We start from the raw sequence: 23,339 nt of genomic DNA, 5'->3' as shown, positions 1-23,339 counted from the left end.
AAAAAATCCAAGCACTTTTAAGTTTTACTGTCCTAAAAGGTGATAACAGACACAAAAAAAATAAAAAATAAATAATAAAAAAAAAACACATCATTGTAAAATCAATACATTCATCGTTCCACTCAGAATCTAAAAATGTATGCGTATTATTATACTTGGTGGTAAAGCATCTCGTGATTTCTTTTCTCGTTGTCAATTATCTGTAATTTGTAATATTTGCAATCGTAAACGATTTATAGATTAAAAATAAATAAATTATCAAATCAATACCAAAGATTGTCAATATAATATGCGAGTTCGTGTTTAAGATGCCGTAGATATGCACATGACAGATATCACTTCTGGAATAATTAATTAATAATTATATTAGTTTGAATCAATTTCCGTTCTGATTTTGAATTAAAGTAAAAAAAAAACTGTGAGAGGCTGAGTCCAGACCTTGGAGGACTTACACGGGTGAGGGGTCAGTTCGCGAATGTTCATACATTAAATTTCACGTATAAATAAAAGAATAAGTTCAACACTCTGTGCACCATTCAACCAAAACACCAAATCACTAATCTGATTGTAAGTCGTACACCCAATTTTAAATATTTTAAACCATTGTTGCATACGTCATAACCGCAGTCCGCGCATCAAATAATGATAATATTATAATAAAAATAATATTATCATTTATTAATGACCATAACAAAATATAACAAACATGTCCATGTGTAATCGTTGTCCGCGTTATAATTATTTCTATACATTTTGGGAAAAGTTGTATGAAATTTGAACCATCTAAACCATTCACGACTCATATAAGTTATAAATCATAATGTAACATACCTACTAACATCATTATCACGATTAACGGCAAAATACCTATAATATAAAATATTTTGTACCTATACCTCTGCACAAAATGTAAACAAGATCGGTACATTTCAATTTATAGAACTGCACATTTTTTCTTGTACAACTGAACTCCGCAGCCTTGAACCTCTACATTTTCTGAGGGTTCTTGTAATTCATAGATTTACGAGACTTTCAGTTTCCACTATACTCCTCCTATAATATAGGTAATATACTAATATGGTATCGTTAAATATGTTACTCTTCTTGTTTGCGGTTTACTGTCCACTTACGGGGTTTTGTGCATTATAGTCTAGTCACCGAGTTCACACATCCGCTGCAGCACGGCAGTCAACAACCGGTGCTTCCGGTTTGTTTTTCTAGAAATCTCCGAGCATTACACTTGTCTCTCTAAATGTAACAGCTATAACCGTGTTATATAATATTGTGTGTCAGATAAAACGATTGTCTGTTGCAGCGCGTCTTGTCACCACCACCCATATAATATTATACCCGTTAGCCGATCGACGCTCTTAGTCATTATGAAATTATGTTTTTTTTTATAATAATAATAATTATATAGTATGATGCGTGACTTGTATTTATACTCGGTTTTTATTTATTTGTTTTTAAGGGATTACAGTGATTCCGGTGAAGAGCTATCGGACGACGATATTGAAATCGATTACGAAGACGACGAGGACGACGAAGAAGTGGTAGAAGTGAAACCGCTGCCGCCCGTCGCTCGAAGCGTTTATAAAAAGAACGACTGAACTACCGCCACGTTTTGTTTAGTCGTCTCTCCAGCCATTGTATAAAAATAGTTTAAAACACATATTTTTCTTCTTTTTATAATTGTAAATTAAAAATAAAAAAATCTTACACACTAAATAATAACAATAATAATAATAATACTTAATCATTATAATGGAAGTTCAAACGGTCGAAAAGAAACCCAATACCGGAAAACAAACAGTGACGGCGACTGAGGAGACGTCTTCAGTGGCTGAACGTACCAAAGAGGTAAATTATTATTGTAAATACGAAGGTGCGCCGTACAATTTATTATTATTGTTCCGTGCTGTAACGGTGATGCATGCCATCCGTTTTCAAAGGGGTGCCGTATAGGCAATTTTAACGTAAAGTGTGAACAATATAATAGCTTATAATATTTTGAGCCCGGGACTGTACTAAAACCGAAAATAATCAGCATTAGAGCCGAAGTGTTTTATCTACCTGCAGTATTAACCAACACGTATTATACTGTGCTTTAAATCCACGCGTACGGCTTACTAAATATTCGAAAAAATTATTAATAAAAAATATTAGTTTTAATTATAATGGAATTTCATGTATTTCATGTTTTTTTGATTTTGCGAAGGAAATGAGTGTATAGCAAATTTCAAAACTAGGTTTGTAATTTAAAGGGAATGGTATGCCATAAATATTCGCAAGTAAAAGATTTCGAAAATGTTAATTTTTGACCTTGGAAGGGTGGAAATGCGTGTTTTTCGTCCCCTCCGTGTAATTTGATTTTACTGGGGATTGGGAAATACTTGTCGTGTGAATTTCTCAATTTAGCTTTCAAATTTTTGCAAACAGCTTGCTATTCGAAAAAAAAACATTTCGAAACTATTTATTTTTGGAAATAAATATTGAAACTGAAAAGTGAAAACTAAATTAATTGTTGTCTTAAGTTTTTACTAACTGAATCCCAAATTCTTATGATCATCCATTTCCTGAATTTTGGACACGTTTCAGTCTTAAAGTGAAGTCAATCTTGGTCAGATAACAAAATCAAAGTATAGGTATGTGGGATTCGTATTCGAAACTCGAAAGCAGAAAATGATTCTGATGACGTATCTGGATACTAAAAGGACCTGATATCGATGTATTATGTTGTCTTTGAATAATTTTACTTACATAATATTCGGTTCCAAAAACAAAAGTACTTGATAAAAAATTATTTATTATAATATAGTGTATAGAGTGTTTTATAGGTGCATACAGTTTTCCTTTTCACAAATACCAAAAATAAATTCGAGAACGAGAATACAAGAAACTCAAAAAACAATGACTACCTATAATTATAAAAATCCGCAATAGAAATAATATTATATTCACTTTGAATAATATACAGTATAATATTATAACATAATACAACGCGTGGCTTAATAAAACATAATATTATCTTCTTTTATTTTTTTTGTTTATCGTAGTTTAAAAATCAAATCTTGGATTGCTTTTGTTATTTTCCCCGTTCGCGAGAATAAATTACAGTAAATAATTTCAGATAACTGGGCGATCTCAATTATTATTATTATAATAACATCCAAAAGTTTATTTACGACGAAAACGCATATTATTTTGATTTGTTTTGTGTACATAAACTTATTTTCCTGCTCCCGAGTTTTACGAGACACTAGTACACATAATGTTCACCGGAGTAGACACGTTGCCTGAAATCGTTCCTTAAAAATATAGTCCCTGGATATTTTATTACAAAACGAAAAACACAAAACAAATCCACAAATATTGTTCGAACGGGTTTTGAAACATTAAATTGTCTTATGCACGCGTGGTCCATGTCATAAATTCCCCGCCATTTTTTAAAATTTGAAAACGAACCGTCCGAGAGGGACGACCCACGACCGTAAGTACCAATATTATCGGTGCTCAACTGAGAAAGTAAAATAAAAGTTATTCCAGTTGTTTCGTACACCTAGGTCCACTCCTGCTTAATACCAATGGGACATCGCGAGTTTAGTGCCTTATTAGTTGTTATACCTATATTTGTTTCGATATTGTTTACGTGCGCTACGATTGATCTATACCTACTTAAATCTAATGAGTTTATATTATTATAAACCGATAGGTAATATTATACAAGAACCCGTCGTATATAATACCATCACAACCACCACCACCACCGCGCAATCAGATGTCTAATATGGGTCACACGTTGTAAGGTGTGGTGTAAGTTGGATTCATTTGTTTTATACCGAATTATTATTACTACATAACTCTGTTTTTTTTTCATTTTTTCAAGTCTTATGCCCGTTTGGCTTTCTCGGTATTAAATTAACTTTTTATCATTCAATAAATGTAATTTTTTCACCGCTCATTATTGTGTCGTGAGTCTTATTTGATTATTAATAATTAACATTGCTATTTATATCCCATATTATACATTATGTTGCTAAATAAATTCTATAATCCACTGCCCTTCTGGTTTCGCTTCGTGGTCGGTGACCCTGCCCAAAGCGACAGACGACCTTCGGTCTCGAATCACCCCTTTTGGAAAATCGTCGAACGTCGAACGGCTAATAATGCGTTGAGATCATTTGAAAACACTGAGCAAGCATTCGGTACAACTCATGATAATAATATAATAACAACAATAATTATTTATGGGTTATACGTAATCTGCTATTTTCGAGTGTTTTCAGGTGGAATAATTATGACATACCGATAGATACAATATTTTATGTATGTAATATATATATGTATATATATATATATATATATAAAAACTATTTCAGTATTTTGGTAGATCGGGTATACTGAGGGGGAGGGTGTATAATAAAAAAATGTAAAATTGCCCATGGTGGCACTTTATACCCAGCTTTTCGAATGCACTAAAAAGGAAAACTCTATACCGCGTGCGATGTAATACTGTAAAGGGACGATTTTATCATCCACAATCAGCTCTGTACCAGGGTGGCGTTTTTGGTTTATCGTGGAACCATGTGGTCTGTGGCACAGAAGTACCGAATAAAACGTCATCACGAATGCCACTAAACCCAAATTCCGTGTATGTAAACGTACTTTTATACGTAGGTATACATATTAATACATATACATATATATATATATTTTGTTACATATCGTGGGAAAATATGCGTTCGGTAAACTTGATCGCCACTGCGTATGCCATCGGTGGTATAAATAGCCTTGTATACGTCCCTATATATTTAATGGCATTAAAGTAGATCAAACGAACTCATACTGGGCGATTCACCCAAGATACGATCACCCTAGTTTTCCTTTATTTTTATGAGTACCACTCTTTTTTATAGCAAATTGTTAAGCACATATTTTATTTGAATATGCCGATGTATTTTGATAACAATTTTAACTAGTATTTAATTTTTATGTTATTAAAATGTATATAAATTATACTAAGGATAAAATTTCTTTTAATAACACCAGTGGCGCAACTTGATAATAAGGGGCCCATGTGAACATTTCTAGACCAGGGCTCTTACCTGCTAGCAAGAATTAAACACAGTACAGCACTTGGTATAAATCGAACGTGGTTCAAAGTACTCTTTTAAACTTTCCTAATATCTCCAAGAACAATTTGAAATTTTCACAAAATCGGTCAAGTAGTTTTAGAGAACCTATATAATAGCCACAGCTTACAAATATACATTTAACTCTCATGTTTGTTTTTAGATATAATTTCTTTATTCAAAACCATAAGCGTGCGACGATTTAATGGATCCTTTTACCTCGTCTACCAGAGTAACTAATGGCAAACATTTAAAATACTGTTTTTTACTAATTATTTAAAAAAAAAAAAAATAAACAAAAATGTCTGTCGTAAATCTCAAAATATCTCTCCGGGTTGAACCAACTGGGTCTAAATAGTGAATCTAAACCATTCAGAGACTCTCAAAAACACACAAAAAATGTCAAGTGGTTTAGGAGCAGATCAATGACATACAAACATTTATTTGTACTATATATATAGACATAGATTGTTATTATTTTCGGCCACCCGGCACCCAAATCATTTTACCAAACAAAATTATTATACATTAAAACCTTCCCCATGACTCGACCGATTTACTAGTGAAAACCGTACTAAAATAAGTAGAGTTCTTTTCGAGATATGCTCGTACATACAAAAAGGGACTTCTATTTTATAATATATACATATATATTAATAGATTATATTATATTAATTGTATTAATATTTAATTATTATTATATTATTTTGTATATTACACATTATAGTAGGAATATCGTATATGAGATCTCGGGGCCCCAAAAATCGGGGGCCCCTGTGAATTGCACACCCAACACTCCCGATAATTGCGCCACTGAATAACACTCCTAATAAATATAAAATAAATTGTAAAATTGGATCTAGTATTTATTATACCCAGAAAATGTTTACAAATTATAAAGTGTTCATAGATTAATATTAATTATAATCATTTTCAAACCAGCATATTATAGCCCCTATTATAATATTATCTTTTGAACCTATTAACATAGACCTATAGAATAATTATCGTCAATTGAAAAAGTTCAATAACCTTAAAACAACTCGATAGAAATCCAATTTTGATGCATAAAAGTTTTTGAAAACATTAACAGATTACAGGAAAAAAGAACTGCTATTTCCCATTAGAAGGCAAATAAGTTGGTATACACTATAATACAAGACAACTCCATAAGAAGTTATGAAATATTATGGTACTTATAATTATTTAAAAATATTATGATCCTTAAACAAACTTAAAAATTTCGATAATTAAAGGAGAATATTATATAGGATTGAGCCTAAGGTACATTGTTATTGTTTTATATTTGCACAGTATTTTTATACCAGATACCTGTCCTAATGTCCTATATTATATTTTATTAAGTTGTATAATATTGTATTTAATTTTATCGCGGATAATCAATAAGATACACAATATAATATTATAGTATGAAGCGGCTAATATATTATTACAATCATGTGTTTTTCGAAGCATAAAATATGGGTGCCTAATTGAAAAAAAAATATTTATAAAACAAAATAACCTCTAGGAACCATCAATACAGAAATACGCACTATATGAAGAACGAATTTTTTGTTTTATTGGCCAAAAATTATTAAAATATTTATTTTTACAACGAATAAGAGTTTTGGAATCTATTCCTTTATGTGAGCAATATAATATGAAACAGCTTTTGAACAATTAATTTCAGTTAATTAAAAAGTATACAGCGAATAGTATCGTACTACGAATTTTATTATTGTACCTATAGTTGTTTTTAAATTGTATTACTTATTATGGTTCGTGTTTTTCTATGATTTTTAAAACTAATATTCTATTATAATCGATAAATGATTAAGTAGGTACACCAATTTATGTTGGGTCTAATTTAAAGTTTCAGACCAACAACTAACGACGATTGCCTTTTAAAAATACAAGCTGTTTAATTTGAGTAGGTACTTGTTGAAAAAATAAAAAACGCGTTTCTCCTTAAAAAGAATAAAAACAAAAACAAATCCACTTTTTAAAATGTATAGCTTTCTCCACGTCAATTATTAACCTAACCGTTATTCTCAGAAATTACCACAGTTTGTATATGGATACACATTAGTACATTACACAATGTTTAATTAGTGATTAAATTTACTTTTCGACCCATAATATATTAGTCATTAAATTTATTAAACTTAAAAACAATTTCAGAAGCGTGTATAGGTTAGCTGGTTAGGGACTTTGCTTTCGCAACTTATTATTAGACTAAATTAGTGTTAACCGACTGGATATTAAATTCAAACAAATAAAACTATGGTGATATTACCCTATAAAAAAAAATAAAACTCATAAACATAATATTATAATAACCATATATTATATACCATGACAACAATATTATTATGTATTGGGTGATTCGAAATGCATGCTCACCATTTTATCCCAAAATTATGGATTTATTTAAACTCCGAGTTTTAAAAATGATAAATTTTCCTATTTAAGACCATATATTATATTTTACAACATCAAATATCTTATGCTTTTTAAAGATTGTACTAATATTTTTTTTTGTCAAATGCGAACCGTCTATTTTATTATAATTGATTAAAGTAAATTACATTAGTGATTAGATATATTTGAAAATTTCGATAAAACAAAAATTCTATAAAAAATTAACACATATTTATAACGGTATTCCAAAAACATCTCTCTCTCTCTCTCTCTCTGTCTGTTTATAAAATATTTCCTTTCGTTTTACATTATATAACTATTTTTAATACTCGGCGGAACCAAATTAATTCACTTTTGAAATATTAACATAAATTAAAGGGAAATATTAGATTTTTTGTATGAACAACCACCCGCCGAGACAACAGTTTTAACTTGTTTTATGTTGAGTAAATCGTATGTAAAAAATACTTTCAATCGTAATAATTTTGAAATTTTCCAAAATACTATTTTTTAAATATTGATATCAGTAAGATTTTTTGTTTTAAAATCGTTCATTTTCGTTGATCGCAGGTGACCAAAGACACGGCCAACTCGCATCTGGAGCAGAAGGCCAAGAGTGTGCAGTCGGAGGAGTCGACCAAGTCGGTGTCGGAATCGGTGGAGAAGCTGGCCAACGGTGGCGTGAAAAAGAAGACGGTAATGTCCTCGTCGCAACAGTTCTCGTCCGAGGAATCCTTTGAGGAGAGCTGGTCGTCCTCCGGGCCTGTCATTACCACCACCGTGCCCAAGCAAATCGAACAATAATATATTATTATATTTTATTATCATCTACGTATTTCAATAATAATTAACGACGATGATTTACGGTACGATACCGCGTGCGACGATGTAATATTGTATTATAACCTTAGTTGTTGAAGCCTTATCATTAAATAAAAAAAAAAAAAAAAAAAAAATATTATAATATGGTGATGATAAATAGATCACGTGGATAAATCTGACGGTCAATAATGTTGCATTTATCATTGTTATACATGTACTGTATTATAATATAATATTACATACGTACGCGTGGGGTATACTGCTTGTCATTATATTATCTCTAACTGTCTATACACAATATTAAAATGTTAATGTAATAATATGTAATTTTTTTTCGATTGTTTTCAACGCACACAATAATTTTAACCGGATATTATACAATATATTATTATAATATTATACTAGTGTCATTTAATATAAGTACAGATTTGATTTTTGTATATTATATTGTGGAACCTCACCTTAGAATATATATATTATAATGATTAATCGATTTCAGCTGCACGTTAGTACCATCCGATCGATTCCATATTAATTCGGTACCTATATTAATTTACGTGATGACCCAGGTTTAACTATTGATATTACGTCACAGTTTTATATCATTATTGCTATAATCGGGTTTTTTATAAATAGCAATCCACAATTTAAAATTAACAAAAAAAGAATCGTTCGATTTACATGTAAAATATTATAAAATGATCTTGAAACAACGGTCGTTTTATTTGAAGTACCTACCTATAAGCAGATTATGTTAAAGTTTGGATATGACAGAACGTGGCAAACAAGGATACCTACGTCATTTATGATGTACTAGCACCACGGTCTACCGTCTACGATAATGACAATCAACTGTCCCACTATTTTACGTTTTTTACATCAAAATGTTTGTGTAAGATAAACAAGTTGAGAAAGCTCATTCTGCGAGTTTCCTAAATTTCCGGTTTCTAAACATATTTTAATACAACGCAACGTGATTCCATGTACAATTTAAAAACAATATCTATTAACAATCGTAACTATATATGCACTGATAACTAACGGACGGACAGATACAATGAGGATATAAGGTGCCCTAAACTTATTTTTAGAATATATTTTATAATACAATACATTTTGTTTACGGGAATAAAACCAAATTCATTACAAGCATTGTTGACAAATTTAGATTGTTTTGTAGAAGATATAGGTAGTGCGCGCTTTATAAGAACAGTTTTTTTTTTTAAATCGTGTAAACTGATTGATCTGGAGCAGGTTATATATTATCACCATCACCCTGCTATAATATTATACATATAACTGGTAAGTAGCAGTCGTACACTTTTATAGTTTTATTATTACATTTCAGTCGTCGTCACTGCGCTTTAAATTCCTCGTCGTCCACAGCTCACGTATAATATATGCATCGCGGATAACTGTACAAACCACACGTCATATTACGATTATATTTATATATATCATAGTGTAATATTATTATGAAGGTTGGCACGCATTTTGTGTGTCAATAGTCCATGTCGAATAGGAATATAGGTTTATAGGTACTATGTGTATACGAGGGTCGAATAGTAAATAACAATAATAGCAAGTGTACCTATATTATATTATTATTGTAACGACGGACAAAATATTATAACTGTACCCACGCACACGCGAGCCTATATCGTCCTAGCTCACGTAAGACATTCCAAGTCAAAATATTAGCTCTCCGAATTATGGATAGGTACCTATAATAAAATCGGAGTATATTAAAAAATAAAATCAAAGATGTCTATGGCAACGGACGCATAGATGTATATGACCGGTTCGGCAATATTATAATATATAATGTATTAATTCCACTTAGTCGAAATATGCAAACAAATAATAATTTAAGTTTCTAGAAAGTTTATCCTTAGAATGCATTTCGATACTTGCCGTATGTAATAACTTACAAGTATAGTTCCAAGATTTTGCATGAGCGTGTACGATATTATGTTATTGGGCTTCTGAAGCCATCATGCAGTGAGTGGCGTTTGATGCCATAGTGTCGAGTTTATCTAGATAAAAACTACCTAATTCTTATATCATCATCATAATTTAGATTATAGATAAACAAGGGATGCATCTAAAATGAAGTATTCCCCATCTAAATAAACTAATTTATGTTTTTCTCTAATTATCTTTAATTTTGATTATCTAAATCATTATATATTATTTTCATTTTGAAAAAGAAATTAGCATCCACTGCTACAATGTGCCTACTACAATAGGTACATAATTAAACTGTTTTTTTTTTTTTAAGGTACGGATAACTTTAGAAACTTATTAGAGGTGGGATGTGGGAAGCAAAATATTAATTTATTAATCATTATAATATAGGCAGTTATGATATAAATATTATATTACCTATATTAATTACGTACGTTAATTAATTTGAATGCTAAAAAAAATTAAGTACACTTAAATTTTTTTATAATATAACAAATATAGACAATAGATATGCGTTAAAAAAAGTACACTTCTTATTGGTTTTGCATAATATGTTTTAAAATATGAAATTTATATAAGAGTCGATACCTATATTATTTTTGATTTTTTCTTAATGAAGTTATTTTTAGTCAGTTATTACTGTGAGGGAGGACATGGTTTGGAACACATGTATATGTGGTGAGTATTTGTCACTAAAAATCCGGGTGCAGGTCATTCATTAGGGAGCAAAAAAAAAACATTAGAATACAAAGGCTATGTAACCATTTGTAAATAATTATACTCATATTTAGGCATACAGAATATTAAAAAACGTGCTAGGTAAATCATTCCAAAACATGCACATATATTTTTATAAATACAATTTTAAAAAGCGAGTAACTGCCGCTCTCCTGTATAGTATATTACAAGTGGGTCAATATATAATGGATTGTATTAAACTTGAATTCAATGATATAATATAATATAATATCATTGTATAAGAAAAACGGTTCTGAGCGGAGATGGTTTGTTAGTCTAGATATTTTATATTGTTATTATTTAATATTTATTATAGCCTGTAAGTTTAAATTGATATTATTATAACATTATAATTTTTTATTCGTTACTACGGTGATAAACAAAACGTTAGAAATTAAAATGTTAAGCGGCTTTCGTAATTTGTCGGTGATTTTTCGTGTGGCATTAAATAACTATTAAGAAAGTCGAAAAAAGACCTTTTTAAAATACCATCTTGGTCCAATTTGCTAAAAGATAAAGGTACTATATGTTGAGATCGAAGCACTTCTTCTGGTTGAAATTTTGTATACAGGATAAAAAAAAAAAAAAGAAAATAATAAACACCATTGTAAAACCACTAGTTTCCTCACTCCGCTCAGAATCTAAAATAAACAATCGTTATTTGTTGATTAATTCCTAGTTACATAATTAGTTAATAAAAATAGAGAAATAAAACATATATTGCCATTATAAATGTTAAAAATCTATAATAAATAATAAAATCGAACGTGTCCTGACTGATTGACTGACTAATCAACATTGTGCCGTTAGGTATGGTAGCTAGGGATTTTCGTACCACCATGTGCACTAAGAAAGGTCTTACCAAGAGGTGCTCATACAAGGATTTTAAAATTCACGATGGATATAGACATTTTTATTGTTTATAGAAGATTGCCACTGGATATATATAGAACAAAATTGTTATTAATATTGGATATAATTTCACTATGTATTCTGTATTTGGTCGACTATATTTTTTACCAGCACGGTAATTTGCAAAATTATAATCGCATATTTGTTTATCTCTGCTAGCAATGCTGGTTAGGTATCCACGAAAAAGAAGTTACTTACTTATTATTACCTATGCATCGACATAAAAATGAATTTTCTATATTTTTTAAGTTTGGAATTGCACCACATTTTCCAAATATTACATAAAAATTAAACAAAGTTTGAGACAAATAAATAAAAAAAAAATTACTTACTTATTACTATTTAAACAAAGATTGAATCATATACATGAAGTGATAACCTATTCTAAGATCTGGAATTTATTATCAGCAACGAAGTTTGTATTTTGTAATCAGTAACAACCAGACGTTTCCGCCAAGTATATTATATTATACCAATTTATGCCACTGCATAATATTATGTGCTCTTACGTGAGGTGGTGGGGTGAAATTACTGCAGGTGTCAGATTATATAGGTAGCTTCTGTAAATTACAATAATTAATGTTTGCGGTGGACTGTAATATAATAGTGGTTCGATGATTTATCTAAATACTAGTTTCCCTCCCCTCCACCACACACACGTGCTACGTTCATATTGACACGCTGTTAAATACGATCCATCCGCCATAGCTGTCACTCGCGTATTCAATACTATGCTCACTGCACTGACGATAGCTTAGGTATTAGAATATAATCGTTATTTGTCGTCAACGATATATTATCGTAATAATAATACAGTCGTCGGTGTATTTTATATATTATATCTATAATACATCACATAAATTGGCATATTAGTGTGAGTCGCCGAAGAAAAGCAATATACATTTTTTCCTCCAAAAGAATTATAAAATTCCGATCCGAACGCGACCGCAGTGAATTTTCGACGAAAAGTACAACACAATATAATATTATAGCATAGTATAACAATATTAACATGACTCAGACCAGCAGGTCCAGCTCGGTTGTGGTCTACGAAATCGGCTTCTTCTGCGTGTTGTTCGCTTCCGTCACTTTCGGTAAGTCATCTATATTTATTTAATTATTTTTTAATATTTAATTTGATATCAAAAATTATTGGGCCCTACCGAGCAGAGGAACTCATCGTGTGGAAGCCCAGTGTTATCTTGGTTTACAAATATAATTTTTAACGATAGGTATAGGTACATTGAAAATTACAAAAAAATTATGTATTAACAATATTATTACCTATATACTATATTTATATTTACATGCGTGCATCACATAATAATTTTAAATGTATGTATAATGTATATGGTGTACTACACAGTCCATATTTAGTGTATACTTCACATAATATACATCGTCCTAAGACTTAACTAACTTTTTCACAATTTTCAATTGATTTTAAAGACTGAAATACTCCGAATAATATTCAGCTCTAGGATATTGAATTAAAAATGTATAGAATCATTCGAAAAAATTAAAAAAAAAAAAATTTAAAAATAGAAAAAATTTTTTTTTAGAAATGTTGTTTTGAAATTACATTAAACTATGTAAAAAAAATATTTTCAAAAAAGTTAAAGCGTTTCGAAATAATGAGTGTAGACATTATATTAAATAGAAAACCTGACCTGGTGTAATATACGGTTATAAAATATAACTTTAAAATAATGATTTGTTTTATTATTGAAAATCGGGTTTCATACAGAGAACAAATCAATAGGTTTCATGACCATCATTTTTCCCTACATATTTTGTTGAAAAAGCTAAATTAAGATTAAAAATTTAACGTTTAACGTTTCCTAAGTCTGCTAAGAAGTTTCACTTCAAATATATCAATGTTCCCTAAAAATATTAGTCAAATGATTCTTTTGAAGCGTATACGCAATAAATACGTACCGTATAGGACATAGGTGCTGTACTAATTTGACTAAAATTAAGTGCCAATTAATATAGAATTCACATTAAATTTATCACGAGGATTAACATCTGAAAATAATAAAGTATCCGTCACGATATTTAGCACAATATTATTATATTATAGTGTGCGGCAAAATTATTTCATTGCGGAACCCATTATTAAACTTTACTATAGTATACATATATGTATCTCGTTTTTTGCTAAGATTAAAATAATGTGGAAGTACAAAATATAGGTATTTGGTGAAATATGAAATGTTATTGTGTGCTGCGCTTAACAGATAGAAGATAATTTACTTGATAGTTGATATTAAAATATTTTTTAATAATTTCATATTTCATTTATACGTTTTAGTTTAATTTCTTAAACAAATAAAAGAACCACGCTTAACAAAATACTTGAAATTTGAAGCTAAAGCCCCTTTTTAAATGTCAACCGTAAATTATTTATCGCTATTAACATTAAACATTAAGATGATTGGGACCGGTCACCGGTGTATTTTATGTACCTACCAGGTAATATTATTATGACCTATAATATAAAATGTTTATGTAGCTAAGAAAATTTTTTAATATACAAATGACAGGACTTATTACTTGTGATTTATCACACAGAATTGTTGTTTAGTGTGTGAACATAATATTTCCATATTACTTACCATAATATGATGATAGTTTTTTGAAATTCCAGTGTGGCGTACATTTATACAATATATACGCACAGTGAATTTTGGCTGACAATGTTATAGTGACACTGTTATGGAACTTTTCTACTTAACCGAGGTGAATACCCATATTTTTTATGGTTTTTTTTTTTTGGAATCCAGGAATAATTATGACATTTATAAAATGATGGCGTGAAAAAAAAATATGCGTAAATAAATAATTATATATACATTTGAAAACTGATCGTCCCAAAGTCGACGGCTGGTCGTGAAAAAATTTGTTTTTCATCTCTGACTTTTTGGTTTTTCATCCTCGCAGCAGCTGTTGCCGAGTCACGTGCAGTTCAACCCTCAATGTATTTAATAATATTTTCTTGCAGAATATTATTATTTTTCTGCAGTCCAGTTTTCTACAATACCTATAGGTCAGTAATGTATAGTACTACGACTTACCTACCTGCTCTTACTCAAGCGATTCTGATAATATTATGTTTGGGTAGAACACGTGTCATTGTAGATCGGTAAAATTAGGATGGACAATAGGATTGTAGGTTAGGAACTCCTAAATTATAATTTCAATAATTATTGATACTATAAAACATGTAAAATATGAGTTTTAAAAAATAATAAAACTTTAAGGATATAGATGCAAAATCTTTCATTCTTATTGTCATACACTCATACTATAATTGTATTATTATTATTTATTAGTACCTATATCAATGTATATGTCTCCTGTACAATATAATGAAGTGAAAATCAATTATAAAATATGGTAGGTACCTATACCTACTCTTTCTACAAATCGAAGTAATACAAATGTCTCAAAAATATCATTGTGTTTATCATCTGCCTAAATTATTATGTATGTGTGCACTGTGCATACATAACACTATTTTAATAACAATTAATTACATTGGATAAATATTAACTTACTTACCATTTTTACCGGAAATTATTTGGTACCGAGGACATTTTGATCATAATATAATAACCTGTGAATAGTTTTCATAATAGGTCGATGCTTAAACTGTCCTTATAGCAGCTAAGCATTGTGAAAAATCGTCCACAATTTTTCAATACCTAGTGTGTGGAAGGAAAAAGTTCGGATACAGGACATGAAATAGTAGGTAAATACTATGAAAATAAAAGGGAAAAACTCCAGTTTAAACTGGGTTACATTTTGGAGGTAAATAATAAATTGGTCTGTACACGACCTTATTTTAAATTACTTTTACTACCATAGGAATTAGGAGCACAATAATTATTTTCTTCAATTATATTGTTTACCTTTTCGTTCCGACCGTCGTTGGAATACTACGAAATTATTATGCTGATGTTATTTTGATAAAGAAAAATAACGTGTCAAGGGAGCTAAACATTAAAACATACTTAAAATAATGATACATAATGACGCGAGAGTACTAGCTACCTACTCGTTTAATTTTTTTACCGTTAAGGTACCTAGTAAGGAAATTGTTGTTACCTATTATAATATATTATACTATATACGCGATCAACGGCCATTCATTTGATTACATTATTAAAGAAAACGCGTTCATTTATAAAATTGTGTTTTTATATTCACCGTTTTGTGTGTAACTATTACATTAAAAAAAAACGATAGAAGTACTCAATATCATATTTTTTTATCGATTCATGTTTAAAATACATAATTTCGGGAAAATATCAAACAAAAACACGCAGTATACAAGCGGATTAAATTAAATTAGGGAATTAATGTATTGTTATAATTAAGTTGCAAACATAATATTACTATAGAGGTACTTATAACTATCTACACACAATTATTGTTAACTAATTGATGTGTATAATATTATCATCGAACATAACATCCGTTGTAAGTACTAAATACCTGCATTAAAAATATAATCAGTTGGATGTGAAACATTATTTTGTACGTACGGGTACCTAACCCACTTGAATATTAAAAAAGGAGAAAGCTAATTTCACGATAAGTGTAATAAAATTCATGATAAATATTATTTCAAATGAAACGAATATATTATATTTTATACTTACCCGCGGAGTTATAAACGGACAAATTGAACAATTTTTCAAAAGAGATTTTGACGTTGAAGAAATGAAATCGCTTAAGTACGTTATATGCGTTTTGAGATAAAACACTGTACTATAATAATATGCCGTTAGAAAGCAAGCTCATCGCTTTCATTTAACTCATTGTCTCGTTTGCAGAAACGCAGAATTTTAACTTTACTGCACAACTTAACACCCAAAGGAAATAGTATATTAATTCGGTCCATCGTAAACTGTGACTTTATTCAGTTTGGTGAAAGTGCTTTGAACCAGAAAAGTTTTTCGAATGTCATTAAGTCATTCCTATAAAACGAGTGTGATGTACCTACTGACGTTGTGTGCATACATATATAATGTAATATTGTATAATATTTTACTAGTGTTGAACAAGAAAGATCAATAAAATTTACAGTAGTATACTCTATGTCAGTTTATTATATTTTGACTGATCTATATGACCATATTATTATATATATATACTATCTCTAGATAATTGTTGGGATGACAGATAAACACTGGGAGCGCTGTTGACGCCTATCGTACTGATGGTTGGGATGGTTCCCCCCTACGTGGAGTCGGGAGATTGTATGTATTTTCCCGACATTTCGTACACATTTCGCTTTAAGTGAAGTGTATTTGAATGTATTTGATAATATTAGTATAAATTGTACTTATCAACGTATACAGTTAGCTATAAAAGCGTATAAAGTTTTGATAACAAAATTAATTTATTATAAAAAGTAAAATAACCAATATAAAACTATATCTATTATCCCGAATTGGAAGGTACAAATTCTTTCCACCAGAGCGCGTTTTGTTAATCTGCTTCCCCAATACTGAGTTAGATTTACTCACTAATTCACATGATGATGACTGCATGACTATAATATTGTGATTGTATCGTGGGATTAGGTTTTTTTTTTATTATTTTTATTTGTTGTCTTGTGCTGTTTAGAGGGAAAAAATACTGAAAGGTTGACAAATATCTATTACGGAATATTATCTGTGAAAATATTAATGATTGATAGAAGACAGGTGAAACGAAAATTAACAATTGTCGATAAATTGAATACTTCTAGGCTTAATTATTTAAAAATATTACACAAAACATGTACAAAATGTATGATATCTATATAAAATATAAATGTTATCTTACAGTACGTCTCATAACTTATCTACTAATTAACCAACTGTTCGAAATTATATTTGTATACATCAAAACTTTGATCATCATAAAAGTATTCTGCTTAAGAATATGAATTTAAAAAATATGAAAAAAAAAAAAAACAGTAAACATAATACATTTTTTTTCAAAATTTACGTTTTGCTTCAGATTATGTCAATACAATAATTTCAAAAACGTTAATATTTTTCGAGAAAACGAGTGTTTACTTAAAATGAATCATGCTGTGAAGTAATACCGGTATATTCCTATTATATTTAAATTTGTTTAAAGGAAATTTAGTTCCGCCATATATCATAATATATGCATGTATAGTAATGTTAAATAATTTAAAAATCAATATCTCCCCTCAAAACTAATTGCCAATCTCGCCACTGCATTAAATTTGTTACCATCACCACTGATGATGATGATAATATGAGAATCGTCATCGAAGCTCCAATCGGTGGTAACGGTAAAATATAACATTAATAATAATAATAATAATATTGTACACTACAGTTATCGTATAATATGTATATTGTATATTAACAACAGACCATTGGCTGTAGGAATAGTTTGTGAAAATATCACTATAATATAATACAAGACGTATTATATACAACTATACAATATCGTACCGAAACAATGAGACGAACACACGTACAGCAATTTATACGTGTCCATAATACGCTTATACGATATAATATCGAATATGATATATTATCACTGCGAGGGTTCCGTTGGGAGATTTGAATTCCGATTACATTTTCCGCAAAAGATTATATCGAATTGAAAACATACACAACATACGGACAAATAGCTAACATGCCGTCGTGCTTACATTTATTATTTGTTTATTATTATTACATTTTTCCATCGATATAATATAACTGCTATAGTAGGTATTAAATGCGAGTGCAACGAAACTCAAGTTTTCGAAGTGCCGTCGTTCACAAAAGAATATATATATATATATAAGATCTGCCGAAAAGATACACAAAACTAAAACCATATTCGCGGCGAGAAAACTTTAAGGGACGTCGAAAGTCAATAATATTTTTGTATTTGCAGCAGCGATAAACACTGCAGTGGTACTATATACATGTCGATGCGAAATACGACGATAGTCGTATTATATCGAATATTATTATACTTATAGGTAGGAGCCACTCGCCGCGAAAGGCCAAACAAATTGGAAATTGGTTTTTGTCATAAGTTCAATCATTAATGAAAAAAAAAAACATTAGAATACAAAGGCTATGTAACCATTTGTAAATAATTATACTCATATTTAGGCATACAGAATATTAAAAAACACGCAAGATAAATTATTCCAAAACATACACATATATTTTTATAAATAAAATTTTAAAAAGCGAGTAACTGTCGCTCTCCTGTATAGTATATTACAAGTGGGTCAATATATAATGGATTGTATTAAACTTGAATTCAATGATATAGGTAAAGGTAATAATATCGTTGTATAAGAAAAACGATTCTGAGCGGAGACGGTTTGTTAGTCTAGATATTTTATATTGTTATTATTTAATATTTATTATAGCCTGCAAGTTTAAATTGATATTATTATAATATAATATTTTTTTATTCGTTGCTACGGTGATAAACAAAGCTTTAGAAATTAAAATCCCATTTTTAGCGGTTTTTTGTAATTTGTCGCTGGTTTTTCCCGTGACATTAAATAATTATAAAGAAAATCGAAAAATGACCTCTTTAAAATACCATCTTGGTCCAATTTGTTAAAAGTTAATATTAACCGTATGTTGAAATCGAAGCACTGCTTCCGGTATAAATTTTGTATACAGGATAAAATAGAAAAAAATAAACACCATTGTAAAACCCAATAGCTTTCACGCTCCGCTCAGAATCTAAAATACTAATTTAATAATCTTAATAGTAATATAAATAAATATGGGGCTATTAAATGGGCAGTTGTAGGCATATCATTGATTATTTTTTAGAAATAAGAACGCAATTATCATTTGATTAAACTATATTGAATAAACTATGAATAATATTTAGTAGTATAATTTGCTTTAACATACACATTTGTAATATAAAAATTGTTTTAAAGTTCTGACATACTTACTGTTGTGAAATGGGGTTTTAAATTTACAAATTGAAAACTTCGGTGGTTGTCATGGAACGCGTGACATTGTATTTCGAAAAAAAGAACTCCTTAATATTTTTAATTATTTTACTCAAATGTTTACAATACATTATGCAACTTTTTATGATGAAATCTTTACATTAGGCTTAGGCTACGTAGGGATTTTCCTTTATCCAAGTCACAAAAACAAAATAAGTATTTACATATAAATTTGAGCCCCATGAAGGGATTGTACACGCATATATCCTTGGCAACCATATAATTAGCCCAGTCGATAATCACTCATCGACAATAAGCGCGTTAATAATAAAATTAAACTATTAAAGCCTATATTATTAAATATTAATATCATAATGTATCTACGCAGCAGGGGTCACCAATCAATATTTTTAATGGGAATCTGGACATTTTTCGTTGCCCATCAAAATTTTTGAAGCCAGTTTTTACCAATAAAGCAAAAATCGAAAAGTTGTTACAACACTATAGAACCTTAGATCATGATATTATATGGTCTGATACTAGATCATAAAATATTATTAGTTTTTAGTTTTTTAATTTTTGTCTGCTGTCAGGATAAAATTTGTTCGCGGGTTGTCATATTTATTGGTGACCAATGACGTACGGTGCAGTGTATCGAAAAGGTTCGACAATTTTACATCAAAACTATATATTTTTATGTGAAAGACGTTTGCAGGTGCAGTAAATTACACCCTGGATGCGCGTACATGTTGACGTCGTTTTCCGTTTTTATTTTTTGTCCACGGTGGTTTGAAATGATGACTCGGTCTGAATAACGGTTTCGCTATTATCAAGAACACAGTACCTAGTTATAATAATATAACATAATATACCATGGTATGTGACGTGCGGTTTCGGGAACTGAAGTCTGTAGCAGCCGTTATTACTGTGTTTTCCAGTCCACTAAATATCGCGAATTGTTTCCATACTCAAGCGTTTTGATAATAATAATAATAATATGAACCTTTGTTCGGCCGACGTGCAGAAAATACGCATACAGCTGTTTTATTAGTTGTTTCATCATTATTTTATTATGGTAAAATATAACATTATGATTTAATCATCATAAGGACTCGCTCAAAAATTGAACTATTTGATTTGTACATAGGTACGTCATAAAATAGAGAGAATTATTTGATCACATATTTTTCTAATGATCATTATTTATGTCGTACAGACATTCGTCGTCTAAAACGTTTACGTTATTCGTAATCATAATTCATATGATTACTATGTTGGTAAATATTTTTTACTATTTATTTTTCATCCGCGTCCGTGCCCACGAATAATAAAACGAATCGTGTATGTATCAAAGATTGGAAGCAAGAATGAAATTTGAAAATATCCGGATTATCTGGATTTTATTCAAGACCAACTCAGCATTTCCAGATCCGAAGGGGTTCGCTTATTTATTCATACGTTTCCCCTAACAATATTGTTCTATAAGTTGGTTATCGTTTATAATTTTTAAGTGATACAAAGTTTTTTGAATAAATGTCTATTTATATATTATTTACCCGTGATAATATTTCGATAACCTAATAATAATAAATAAATACATTTGGAAATGAGGATTATTTGGGTATTCCGCGACCTATATAATATTATTCGAAACCTAAATCGATATAATGTATATAAATATAAACATTTAGTATTATTATACGTACCTACATTTAATTTTATAAACAACGAACAATTATAAAACTGTTTTATTTTGCATTGGTTATGTATTTTTATACTTAGTATAGGTCAAAATTGAAAATTAAATAACGTTGGTCCACCGAAGATATACCTATTTTATAAATTATTATTATACCCACGTCCTTGTTTTTATATTGACCATTTCGATAGAGCTGCAGTGTGTGGTTTTAAATTGCTTAACTAGACGTTTTTTTCAAAATCATTTCTAGGCTCGTTGGTCGGCAGAGGAAGAGGACTGATTCAGAATGCACTAACCATGGGCGTTAGAAACAGTAATAACACCGGGCGCAGCGATTGCGTGTACAAGCGAGATGCAGACGACACGTGTCCCGGAGAGGATATACTTTTTCATTATTACACGCTCAGGTATGTGAAAGTGAAATTATTGTACATAATAATAATAGGTAATATTGACAATAATATTATTGTAGTACACCACTATTATAATAGTGCATATGCGAATGTGTTTCATACGATATAATAGCGCACGTTTATACAACCATAAATAATAATAATACATAATATTATATTATAATTTATAACATAACTATGGTCATGGCGGCGTGTTTATAGCCGATGGAAATAATACCGAAACACCCACGTTTGTTATTATAATATTATTGTTCGTGTATTATATATTATTATCATCATTGATTCGTACAAGACAATCATAGTTTTGCGATTACAACCGTATCCGTATTACGAAACGATCGTCAACAATATTATTTATTTATTTATTTATTTATTTATTATTGTTGTTGTTATTTTAAAAGCCACAACAATATTATACAACGAGATTGACTTGTTGTGAATTATTACATTACGTAATATTGGGGTTACTATAATTATAACCATTAATTCGTTCGTAATATAATAATATTATTATGAATAATTTATATTTAAATTTTTTTATTCTTTGGTGTTGACCAGATCATCGTTATCTATTTATAATGCTAAGTTGTCCGGGATGTCCTTTTTTTGTGTGTAAATAAGGATATATTATACTCGACCCATGAGTGAAGATATACTTCTGATTCTGAGTCTATCAACACTATTCGAACCGAATATGTTTACTGGTTGACTGTAGACGTATTGATGTCTTTACGTCAACGGATGATCGAAAATTGTTCGTATTATTATTTTCTCTGGAAAATAAAGAACAATAATAATTGTATAGCTATGGATTATAGTAGCAATTGAATCGATGTTGATTTATTACAAATTGAAGTTACAGTAAGGAAATACTTTTGTTTTTTAAACTTCTTCCACATATTGACGAATTTAAAATTGCATTAATATTTATATATAAACGGATAAGCCCTTTAAGGGCCTAATAGTTACATGTGGGTACAAATCAGTATCATATACCTAATAAATTAATATATATTTTTTATCACAAAAATATAATATGAGATTTACTAAATACCTATGTGATTTATAGTTTATTTTTAATGGAGAATTGATAATAACGAGACCATCTGTGTGAACCACATTCTTTCTTTCATTATTTCTCAAAAAATACTATGTATATTCATCGACAGACTTCGCACGATTTCATAGTTTTTGCCTTTTTACTGCTATAATATATATGAACTGCGTCAGTCGCGGATCCAGAAGATTTTAACAGGGGGTGCTCAAAAAAAAGGTGG

At 29.6% G+C, this 23,339-nt stretch overlaps 3 protein-coding genes across 4 annotated transcripts in view; all 3 read left to right on the top strand.

The window, feature by feature from the left end:
* Positions 1-1,610, top strand: part of LOC115033028 (FK506-binding protein 5-like) — a 9,948-nt gene extending 8,338 nt beyond the window's left edge. Inside the window, exon 3 of the mRNA XM_029486260.1 lies at positions 1,472-1,610. Coding sequence (XP_029342120.1) covers positions 1,472-1,610 — 139 coding nt within the window. The remainder of the gene's footprint in view (positions 1-1,471) is intronic.
* Positions 1-8,552, top strand: part of LOC100165137 — a 37,336-nt gene extending 28,784 nt beyond the window's left edge. Inside the window, exons 2-3 of one of the 2 annotated variants that reach the window (XM_029487433.1) lie at positions 1,472-1,860; positions 8,127-8,552. In XM_029487433.1, the coding sequence (XP_029343293.1) occupies positions 1,765-1,860; positions 8,127-8,360 (330 nt within the window). In that variant the 5' untranslated portion in view covers positions 1,472-1,764 and the 3' untranslated portion in view covers positions 8,361-8,552. The remainder of the gene's footprint in view (positions 1-1,471; positions 1,861-8,126) is intronic. The other variant, XM_029487432.1, reaches the window with a different exon arrangement.
* Positions 8,553-12,674: 4,122 nt separating this feature from the next.
* LOC100167169 (phospholipase A1) overlaps positions 12,675-23,339 on the top strand; it is a 32,560-nt gene continuing 21,895 nt past the window's right edge. Inside the window, exons 1-2 of the mRNA XM_001946816.5 lie at positions 12,675-13,090; positions 21,900-22,056. Coding sequence (XP_001946851.1) covers positions 13,009-13,090; positions 21,900-22,056 — 239 coding nt within the window. The 5' untranslated portion in view covers positions 12,675-13,008. The remainder of the gene's footprint in view (positions 13,091-21,899; positions 22,057-23,339) is intronic.

The sequence above is a fragment of the Acyrthosiphon pisum genome, chromosome A1, assembly GCF_005508785.2.
Source record: "Acyrthosiphon pisum isolate AL4f chromosome A1, pea_aphid_22Mar2018_4r6ur, whole genome shotgun sequence".
NCBI lineage: Eukaryota > Metazoa > Arthropoda > Insecta > Hemiptera > Aphididae > Acyrthosiphon > Acyrthosiphon pisum.
This window is presented reverse-complemented; position numbering and strand designations above follow the sequence as displayed.